The following is an 11,104-nucleotide window of genomic DNA, read 5'->3' as shown; positions in this document are numbered from 1 at the left end:
TAACATGTTTTACAGCAATTTCTCTCAGCTTAATTCCATCATCTACATGCTAACATGCTTCACAGCGATTTATTTAACTAAATGCTAGTGTTTTGAATTGCATACAGTTGTTGTGAGACATTTCAGTCAACACCTCATGGTTGCGCTATAGGAAAAGTCAGGGGTTCATCATGGTCATTAGGATATCATCATCTGGAGACTATGAATTGCCATCCCTAGATCCACTGCTAGCGTTTTAAAAAGTAAATAAAAGTCTTGGCGCAGTATCAAGATCACACATTTTGTGCTAAATGACTTGCTGTGTTGCTCTCTATGGTTTGAATCTCTCAAAACACCTTTGGCGCCCAATGACTACATGTCATGTCACAGCAGGCAGTTTTTCCTTTGACAGCAGATGGAAACAGCCTGCGTAGAGAACAACACGTCTTTAACAGTGTCAAGATCGTAAAGATAGCAGGCAAAAAAAAAAAACAACCACACACAACAACTGACTCAACATTTTACCATCTCGGCAGAGTTGACACGTTGAAGACAAAAGTGCAGATATGCGTTTTTTCGTGAGTACATGAAGTTTATTTAAATAGTGATTTGTCATTACAAAAAAAAAAACGAGTACATCAATTACACGCCTGATAAATATTTCACCATAATGTTCACATTAATCTTTTTTTCTAACTGAGATTCTGAAATGTTCAAAGTGTCACTGTGTTGTGTTTACATGTGTGTGCTCGAATCAACAGCATGAGACAGGTGATTGATTGGGAAGAAGTGGCTGGTGAGCCCCCCGTCATTGCTGTCCTCAAATCACGATATAGTGATTACGCATTAGGAACGTTTGAGATTAGAAGAGTTTGAAATTTGAAGAACAAACAAAAAAAAGGATGTTAAGCAACTTTTGAGATATAGAACAAAAATGTTGTGATCTGTTCAGCAGCGCTCGACTGGGAGATCACAATGTTGGTCAGCAGCCGACTGAAAGCTAATATCGAACAAAAAAGTCTATCAGACCACATCCACACCTAAAGTTGTTCTCCTCTGTTGTGCTTTCCCTCATTCAGCAACACAATGGGTCCACATGCAAATCAAAATTCAAAGTGGCGCGGGGCAGAAGGCACTTGAATTTACATACAAACTCAGCGACCTTGCTCTTCGCAGGTTGACGGACCCGATGAACCCTGAGAGCAAGTCACCATCGGCCGACAGATTTGCCTGTGTGGTGGCAGCGGAGACCCCACACGTGGAAACATAAACAGCGCGGGGCCTTTGCATACGATTTGTGTGCGAAGGGAAATGCGCCGCATTTGTCGGACAGTAGCTTGGGTAGGCCGGGCTCGTGAGAATTTTAAACCAGAGCTTTGTTTTGTTAGTTGAGAACTATAAGGGCACATACAGTACATTACACACATACGGACACACACAGGAGCATGCATACACACACTGTACATACATTTACAAACAGTGGACGCAGTTGTCTGGACTTGAAAAAGGCATGTGGCGAGTGTTAAATATCTAACCTTTTACAGTACAATACAGTATGTTGATGAGGTTTTGTCCGAATGAAAGTGGGGAACTGCCGATTGTTCTCTTTGTAAGGCTTCCTAACTCGTCAAAGACTGATGCTCTGGAAAGGTGGCTGAGCTGAGTTACAACCCCAAAGTGTCACGAGTTGGGAAACACAAAGCGTCAGTCTTTGTCGAGTTGGGAATGAAACTCAAAAATCAACTTTCTTACATTTGACTGTAAAAGCCATTTATCCAACAGCCCTTTATCCTGAGAGAAAATGCCCAGTGCTCCGAAAATACACTGTCTTGTTTCAGAGGCCATCAGCTATCGTTTGATGGCGATTTCGCTCCTGGAGGCAATGATCTAGCCGGAGCTAGCGGATTTTGGGTTAATGGATATCAGGGCCAAGACTTCCTCTTCCGTGTGCCAGTCATTGTTGGACTTAAGAGTAGATGGACGACTCCTAATTTAACTTTCTTAAAAGGTAGGGAAGGCGGTCCTGGAGAAAGATACTAATTGATTGTTGAGTCTCATTCTCAGGTCATCAAATTCTGAACCTTTGGGTCTAACTCAAACCACTGGTATTCGACGACCTGGTCGAGCTATGGGCATTTGTTTTCAGGATAGGGGGCTGTCGGAAAATTTCAGAACAATGGGCCATCACAACAATGGCATGACACACTTTATACAGGCTTGACTGCCTAAAATACAACCAAGTTTGATGAGCAGAAGCGTACAAGACTCATCTGATAGTGGCAGAGTAACGAGCTACAGTTACGGCTAAGTGCACGGCGAGGATGAATGTTTCGACAGCGCTGATTGATGTCAACATGGTCACATTGTGATTTTGACTAACTGAGATGCAGGAAACAATCCTCCTTAACTGGCAAAAACACTTACATGAATCTTAAGCGTGCTGTTGTTGATTTTGAGGCGCCTTGTGGGAATTTAATGTCGAATTTTGGTGGGGGCAACCAGCGGAGGGTTAGCCTACCGTGCCTAGCCAATAAATAGTCTTGTTTCTGCACTTACGTTTGTGTACGCATTAAACAAACAACAAATAACATGCTAATTCATGGGTAAATTTTGTTTCATTTGGACGGAGCCAAGCTATTTCTTGTATTTAAGCAAAGCTATGTAACTCGCTGACGGTTCCTGCTTCCTATTTAACGGACAAACATGAGAGTGGTACCAATCTTTTCGTCTAATTCTCTGCAAAAAAGCCAATAAATGTATTTCACCTGAAGTCCAACTATTCTTCTTAATGTATAGCCTTCTGTTAGCTACTGATTTGGATCCTCTTGGTGAAAACAGACCACTGATTTTCTGAATCTGTGCTGAACAAGCAATGCTAGCTAGCATGCTAACACGGCATAGGAAATGCCTGTCCCACCTTTTCCTGCTCGGCAAAGTAGCCTTAAAGTGGCAGAAGTCATTATTTGATATATTTAAAAATGCCTCTTGTATCAGGATGTCATTCACGCGATTAGCAATTAGCTAAACATCGCTAATTTAGACGATAACTGACTCCCTTTTCGATGATGATCATTACCATGACAAAAATAAGAAAAATATTGATTTTAAGCCACATTAAAAATGTCTTGTCTCAATTTCTTGGACTTATAAGTACACAACATATTATCAGTATCATACAAATATATATACTCCTCTATTATCTATGGATATAAAGAGGTGAGGTGTTAGCTAACCTCAAACATAGTACACAGTCAGTGGGGAGCCAGAGTTAAGACCTACAAGTGCAGATTTCCACCCAAGCAAGCTCTTCAGTTCAGCTTCCCTTTAAAATAAAAGACAGAAACAACACAGTCCATCACACCTGACCATATATATACGCATTTGTGCCATATTTTTCCTGATTGGCAGTCATAAAGTGTGCTAGTTTGATTGGCAGGTTTTTAAGAAGATCAGGGCTCAACGACCAGCTCGCTCTCATTCGTTGCTGTTGCTGTTGCTGTCCAGGTCTTTGCACTGCAGGTCTCCTCCGGCATAGTTGACGCCGGGGACTTTGACGCCAAACCGGTCGACGCACCAGCAGATCCCCCTCCTCCGACCACGAGACGGCTTGCACTGCGAGGAAAGAGTTAACAGAAAGGGATGAGATGCTTGGACAGTTGTAAGGTTTTGTACTTGCTCAAAGCATGGCGTAAAAAGATGTTTCCATACCTGTTTGCGCTTGAAGAAGCCCTTCTTGTCACAGTTGGGGATGTACAGAGAGAGAGCCAAGACCCTGGAAGTGTCCTTCATGCTCTGAATGAGATTATCCAGTCTTCTCCTGCAGGGGCCCTACAAATACAGAATGATGTAAATACAGAGTGTTTTGTGCACCCAAATTAGGGATCAAAATGCACTTGAAAGTTTGTGAAATGCCCGAGAAATCAAGACTAAGGAGGTGGGAAATCCTTCCCCTGAAAGAGCTTTAGTAATTTGGCAGTTCAGTCACTTCACACCATGTTGTCACATGTGAAAGTGGCCCTGCGGGGCACCTTGGCTGATTTGTCAGAACTGGTTTCTTTATAAAGCCTGACGCAGTAGGATGCAGTATCTTAGAATATTTCTGATTGAAGGCAGAGCAAACGTGTGTTTGTTTGCCAGCATCCGAATGAAATACGGTTCACAAAATTGCTCAGTACTTCACTTACGAACTCTGGCTCCAGTTTATCCAGGCTGAGTGGCGAGAAGTCCAGGTTGCTGGTGGGTCCCAGCTTGGCCAGCTGCTTCTTGCGGTCCTTGGCCTGCCTCATGGCCAGCAACTTCAGACCGCTGATGTGGTCTCTTCCGTTTAGGGGCACCTTGGTTTGGGGCGGCGCTGTCTCGGGCACGGGTAACATGGCATCATCGTGAGATTCTCCATCTTACAAGGGCAAAGGCAAAGACAGGCGAGAGCATTAGCATTAGATGTTTGAGATTTATTTAAGCTAGCCTGTGGGGTCATTTTTACATTCAGGGTTTCACCCATATAACTGTTGGCCACTGCACTGGACCCCCACTCGTGAATACCTGCCCCCTCTTCTCGAGTTCCTCGCCATCGTCCATCCGATTCCTCCCTCCTTTTGGTGGCCACCCCAAAATTTGCCCCTTCTGGCCCCCCCTATAAAAAAAAGTCTAGGGGCACCCCTGCTATCACAGTTAAGTGAATATATTTTTTTTTATATATTTAATGTTATATATTGCATCACACAGTCATGCCCCAAAAAAGTCACTAAAAACCTTCCTGTCCAGTTCTGCTACTGAATTTCTGAGCCGCAAATTCAAAATGTACCACTCTCTGAATTAAAATCAGCTGCACTTCTGTATGAAATCGTAAAAGCAAGGCGATGACAGAATACAACTACAAAAGCGAGGACAAGAATGTGCACCAAGAAAGTGCAGCTGCAGTTATCTGAAGCTTGATTCACACAGGATTACTGTTATCAGAGGAGGACTGTCTTCACCACGGTACGGCCGGTAATTTACACCGGAACTTTACAAATTACAGACGCGCAGGATTAAAATCACCGATGATACCAATCATTACAAACAACTTAATGTCCACAGGTGTAATATTAGTCCTGTGAGAACGGGGCTTCAAAGCATTTTTCTGCTGCTTTCAAGAGACTGTTTGAAGACCGGGGTCGGGAATCAGGCACCCTGCGATGGCTCCCACCTGGAAACGCACCTAAAGCTTAACTCACGAGCGCACGACGTGATAACGTCATGACACGGCATAATGATTTCACGGCACCGGCTGAATGCTTATTTAGCACAGTTAGTGGCTACTGGCCAGCTTCAGATTGGATGTGTTGACACACGAGACAACATAGCCTACATTTATGGCAAGTTAGGTTGCCAGTTTGGGGTATATGTAGACCAGGGGTTTTAAAACTTTTATAGCCGGTGACCTAAATGAGATATTTAGTCTCACCCTGGCACCCAGGCTCATGAAAACATGCTATTACACTTGTCATGTGGCAAGCCACCAGAAACAGCCGCAGCCCATTTTGGGTCCCAACCCCCACAGAAGCCCTCATGTACATGCTGCATCTTTCATCTGTGCACAAATACAGCTCCTTGGTAAATTTTGGGGGAGTCGCACACAGTCGCACAAACCTCAGCACTCGCCCCTCTCCCTCGTCCCGCCCTCTATTCATACGACCACAGCAAGTGTGTCCGGGCCAGAATCAGCCGCTGTGGCCTTCTTTCCCCCCCCCAAAGCACTTTAAACTGATATTTCTCTTCATTTATAGAACCTGCATTAGCCTTGTATGTGTCCTAAGCCACAGCTGGCCCATTTCCACTGCTGTGTCACGCACTTGTTTCCGTTTCATTTTGGCAGATTGCAATTTCTGCATATAACCCACCCCCCCACCCCCCTTCCATCTCCGCACTGACGTGATCGCTAAGCTACTAAGCTAACTGGGCGGTGAAACAAGGTCACCGCCACGTTGCAAATGATGCTTAAAGCCTCCAAGCCCCTCCACCTTCCCCCCCCTCAGTGATGATGATGAACATGATATCATCCATCCACATAATGACAGGTTCTTGGAAAAAGAAAGAGAGATTCCCTCCAGTTTCCTGCTGACACTGTTTTTTTTTTTTTTTTGCTCCAGAGAAAGCTGAAGCAGATCAGCAGCCAGTGTAAGTCCAATCAAGTCCTCACTTGCTAATCCTCGAGCTTGTCTAATCTGACCTGTGCTGACTGATCACGTCTTTCATTTCCTTTCCTCCTTTCCCTTCTCCTCATGTTTGAATTGTGAGACACTGTGATCCTGGACAGCCCGATCCCTGCAGGAATTAGCGACAAAAACTCTTTCCTTGCTTCCGTCTTTCCTTCGCTTTTTGGTTTTTGCTCTGGACAAGGAGTTTCCTTCCTTGCCTCGTCTTAAAACTTAACACGAAGGAGGCATAACTATAACTTCAGTTACGTACTTGCAAACGTGACAAAAAAAGCCAATAAAAACTCCTATTTTTAGCTTTTTTCAAGGTTTGAACGACAGCTCGTATCATTGTTTTACAGCTCACGAAACACATCATATTAAGAATATGTTAAAAATGCATCACTCTGGCAACTCCATGAAGAATTTATGACAGGATGTGTGCAAACACCTTTTTGGCTCAATCTGCAGATCTCCTCACGTGTCATTTTTTTATTATTTATCGGGTTTTTTTCGGTTCGATTTATGTGCGGAGAGAGCGCCCAGCAGGAGACGTGGAGTTAATGGAGGAGCTGGCTGACGGGCAGACAGATGGGGGGATCAGTAACCCACGCTCAGCCTGCATTCTGCTGAATCACTGCACAGCCTGGGCCCTGCAGCGCCGAGCCGGAGAGAGGGAGGGAGAGGAGCGGGGAGACAGATGAAGAGACCAGGGTGGGACTGACAAAGAGTGGTGGGAGGGAGCAGAGGATAGTGTGGGAAAGGGAGGAAAAAGGGAAGGGGGGATGAATAGAAGAGAGGACTGGGAGTTTTTTTTTGTCGGTTGTAGAGCTGCTCAGTGCAATCTGACTAAAAATGTGCGGTAACAAGGGAATCCTGGTCGCAAAACAATAAAAGAAAAGAGCTGTAAATGTCAGATTGCTGGCGAGGGACCGAGCTTTGATGAGGCTGGCTTGAATGATGAGTTTGTATTTGATTGGTCACGTTCAAATGACCTTATCAGATAAGAAAAGGGGGGATGCACTCAGGTCATTTAAACGCATCCCCCCTTTCTTATCTGATAAGACCGATATGACTTTTTCTGGGCTGATACCGATTATTAGAAATCAAGGAAAAGAAATCAAGTTTCTTTACTCGCGTATTTCCATTTCCTGCTACTCTATGCTTCCTCTCCACTACATTTGTTTGATAACTTTAGTTGCAAGTTTTTTTCTTTGCAGATTCAGTGCTACCAATCAGATGTTGTTGTGGGCGGGACGTTATGTGAGAGGATGCTGCACCAGAGCCAAAGAAGCACATTTTAAAATTACGTCCAGGAACGATAATCTGCCTACTCCTAAAATGATCTGTTTGTAAATACATCAGTGTCACATTCACAGTAGCCTTACGGGATAAGGAGTGGGGATGCATTCAGGTTGTTTAAACGCATCCCCCCTTTCTTATATTCTGCCCTTTGTTGCTCGGCTTCACTCTTGACGTTACTCAGCCAGAAAAACTGCGGTTCTCCGCCTCAGCCCACTGAGGTTTTTTAACACAGCCAGCGGGATTATTTATGTTTCCAGAGCTTTGCTTCTACACCAAAAGTCCAATCTGCAGGAAAATGAGGCGCGAGGCAGAATGGGACGGGTGAAACTGGGTACGGGGAGGGCAGAGGAAGAAGAATAGGGTGGAAAAGATGAAGAGGGACAGTAGCCAGGTAGGGAAAGAGGAGAAGAGGCAGCGATGTGGGAGAGAACAGAGGGACAAAAAGCCGGGTTAGGTGTGGGAAAAAAAAGGCACAGGTGGTGGATGGAGAGAGGTCGAACTCACAAAAGAGAGGCAAAATAAAAGGGAGAAACCGTAGGAGAAGAGAAGGAGGGAAAAATATGATTTCACACCTCGAGGAGAGCGAGTGCAAGGGCCAACATTTCCCACAAAGCTCTCCCCGGCAGACACAGCGACTGTCCCCGAACTGCCATTCAAAAAAGGAGCCGGCGAGGAGCCTCGCCGAGCACCACCTGTAATCTTCTCCCTTGTTTTATGTCGGCTGAGGGGGCCCCGGGGCGATGGGCCACTCACACGAAACCCACTGATTTACGCAGCCCCTGCGAGGGCCTTTCAGACCGAGATGACAGGTTGATTGGCGCTCGGCACCAATTGTTGACAGAGTTCACAGGGTCAAGATGCACGGGGGGGGGGGGGGGGGGGGTGCTTTGGAGTCGTGTGCCTCGGTAATGACAGGTGTCAGGATGTCTTAAAGAGGGCCGGGAGTTGACCCACATCAGCCTTCGCCGGCTCGAGGAGGGCACCTAAACCCACTTATCCCTCCTTTTTAATCCCCGCACTCTGAGTGAGAAAATGTGAAGCGAAGTCATGCATGTTGGAGAAAAAAGGGTGTGAAACAGTGTCCATCTTTTTTTTTTTTTTTTCCTTTTTTTCATTTACAACCGCATCACTGGCTGACTCATGTGTCACTTGAGGGCTTCATTAAAATTCCTGCATTGACAAGGGAGGAGTAACATCTCTATCCAGCTGGTTTTTTTATTTTTTTTTATGCAACAGCAGCAGCAGCAGCAGAGCCTTTCAGATCTTCAGCTAGAATGTGATTTCAGATATTGAAATTATCGACTGACCGAGAAGAGCTTTAAAGGGGCAGTATGTAGGTTTTTAGAAGTATTTATTATTTCAATAACTAAATAAACAAGCTGTTCTCAGGGGAAAACATAGCTTGAAGCTAGGAAGGTGGCGGGGTCCGACACATGTAAACAAAGTAAAACAGTGTGGATTTGTTGTCGTTTAAGGTCGGTTTGTTTATTCAGTTCGTTCACTCGTGAAAACAAATAAAGTTTGTTTATTTCTACTCGGTCAGGTTTCAGGAGTAACATCTGTTTGTTTTAGCTAGAATGCGATTTCTTTAATGCAAATGCACCAGGAATAGTATCAGAGCCGACACAGATACCATCGGATATTAACGATTACTGGCTGACCACGAGGAGCGCTTCAAATGCAGCGCTTTAAAGGGGCAGTATGTAGTTTTGGAGAAGCTATCCAAACTCAGAATTGTAATAATAACAATAATAATGAGGTATTAGTGATTTATTTGTTTCTGTAACTGAATAAACAAGCTGTTCTCAGGAGGTAAACACCGTTTGAGGCTGGGAGGGTGGCGGGGTCCGCCGAATGCAAGCAAAGTAAAACAGCATGAAGTTGTTGTCCTTTAAGATCAGTTTGTTTATTCAGTTGTGAAAACAAAGAGTTTGTTTGCTCCGTTTTGCGAGCAGCCGACAAAGATCTGTCTCGTCTGAAAACTACACAGTGCTCCTTTAAGTTCAATCTAAAAGCAACTTTAAGGACCAAAATGAAGCTGCCTTCAATTAATCCGGTTAAGTAACGCTCCACTGAATGCAGTGACCTGTATAATTCATGCCTCCGTGATCTGATTCAGTCATCTCTCCACAGGCCTCACCTTTTGACGGATGCAGCAGCTTGTACAACTTCTCGTTCCTGCACACCCCGCGGCCGTGCAGCAGCGCGTGCAGCGGCTTCTCCTCGCCGTTTTTGGGCAGGCAGCGGAGCCCGCGCGTGCACGGCCCGGTGTACACGCCGCACGGCTGGCCCTCTTCGAGCGCGCACGTCAGGCAGCAGCCGCAGCCGGGCTCCTTCACCAGCTGACAGCCCACCGGCACCGGCGGACACATGGACAGGGCCTTCTGATCGCACGGCTGGCACGGCACGTAGGACGAGCCGCAGCCGGTGATGCTCAGCAGGGGGACCAGCAGGAGGGAAACACTCAGGAGCATGGCGCGCGTCCTTTCTCGTCTTCAAACCGCACTGTGTTCGAGCAAAAAAAACAAAACCCGCAACAATTATCAGCTTAATCTTGCGGTGAATCCTTTCTTTGCAGAAGGTTTGAGTCCACACATCAGGGGAGGGGGTGCTGCATCCACAGGTGCCTTGCGCAAAATGTCAAGTCCCAAATGTCATCCAATGCGCGCAATCCACTCCGCTCTGCTCTCCGCGCGCTGTCCGTCAAACCTCGCAGCAATAAATTATACGTATAAAAAAAGAAAATACAACATCCAGACGCAGCTTATCTCTTCCTTCAGTGATGCCCGGTGCCGTTTACGCGCAAGCTGCTCGTCTCCAAATGAGAAAGAAAGGCTCCCTCTGTCGCTCTCCTCTCTCTCTCTCTGTATGTTATTTCACCCGCACCGGGTTTGTGAGCAAAATGTATAATCTGTGGCTTTGAGCTTGCCTTTTAAAAAAGAAACTGCCAGAGGCGAAGCCTATAACGATGGGTATGTCAAACAACGTTTGGAGGGGGAGGCGCACTTGTCAATTCGGCGCGCTGCGATGCTGATTTCACAGGGCGGGTGCTGGCATGCCTCCAGATCTGCCAGATACGAGGCGATGCTCCTGAAGGCGACTGAATAAGACCTTGTCTCCCTTCGCTGCAGAGTTGCCACGGTATTCCCAGGCATCGCGAAGACAAAAAATTATTATTATTATTTCACTTAAGAACAAGATTTATCAGCTCTCATAAGATGTTTCAGCCAAGAAGACTCTGGGAACTTAATTTGAATTTGCTGACAAGGTTTTTTGAATGACAGCCAGTGAACTTCCAAACCGTGCTGCTGGATTTAGAAGAAGAGGGGGGTGGGGAGGCAGTTTTCAGAGTATACAGAGCTCTTTGGAGAGAGACACAAGTAAGCATGGTGACATTACTGCGAGCAGCTTGGCAGAAACAGAATAACATGAGACATAATTTAACAGAATCCATGTCCCGAGCTTCTAATTATGGGAATTGTGGTTTGTTTGGTTCAGCACAACTGAATGACTTCAGATAAATTGCTGATTGATCTTCAAAAACTCGATTTCTTTCAGCAGAGAGATCGTGACTGACAAAGCAGGTATCACTCAGTGTGTTACCGGTCCCTGAATGTGATTTATTTCCCCTTTGAAGACAGCTC

At 45.5% G+C, this 11,104-nt stretch overlaps 1 protein-coding gene across 1 annotated transcript; it reads right to left on the bottom strand.

Annotated features, from left to right (window-relative positions):
• Window positions 1–3,330: 3,330 nt before the first annotated feature.
• igfbp5a (insulin-like growth factor binding protein 5a) lies at window positions 3,331–10,435 on the bottom strand. The gene is made up of 4 exons (XM_084347025.1): window positions 9,601–10,435; window positions 4,164–4,375; window positions 3,688–3,807; window positions 3,331–3,591 (listed from the first exon to the last, which is right to left on the bottom strand). The coding sequence occupies exons 1-4, from the start codon at window positions 9,932–9,934 to the stop codon at window positions 3,454–3,456; spliced, it is 804 nt and encodes a 267-aa protein (XP_084203151.1). The 5' UTR covers window positions 9,935–10,435; the 3' UTR covers window positions 3,331–3,453.
• Window positions 10,436–11,104: the final 669 nt, after the last annotated feature.

The sequence above is a fragment of the Pagrus pagrus genome (genome assembly GCF_965226575.1).
Source record: "Pagrus pagrus genome assembly, chromosome: 24".
Lineage (NCBI taxonomy): Eukaryota > Metazoa > Chordata > Actinopteri > Spariformes > Sparidae > Pagrus > Pagrus pagrus.
Note: the sequence above shows the minus strand (reverse complement) of the source record. Positions and strands in the feature narration are given on the sequence as shown.

Excerpts from the sequence above, each read along its gene's own strand:
- igfbp5a (XM_084347025.1), bottom strand. The coding sequence starts at position 9,934 with ATGCTCCTGAGTGTTTCCCTCCTGCTGGTCCCCCTGCTGAGCATCACC. Across the intron at positions 4,376-9,600 it reads GCTGCTGCATCCGTCAAAAG|ATGGAGAATCTCACGATGAT; the intron begins GTGAGGCCTGTG and ends TGCCCTTGTAAG. Across the intron at positions 3,592-3,687 it reads GCTTCTTCAAGCGCAAACAG|TGCAAGCCGTCTCGTGGTCG; the intron begins GTATGGAAACAT and ends CTTTCCTCGCAG.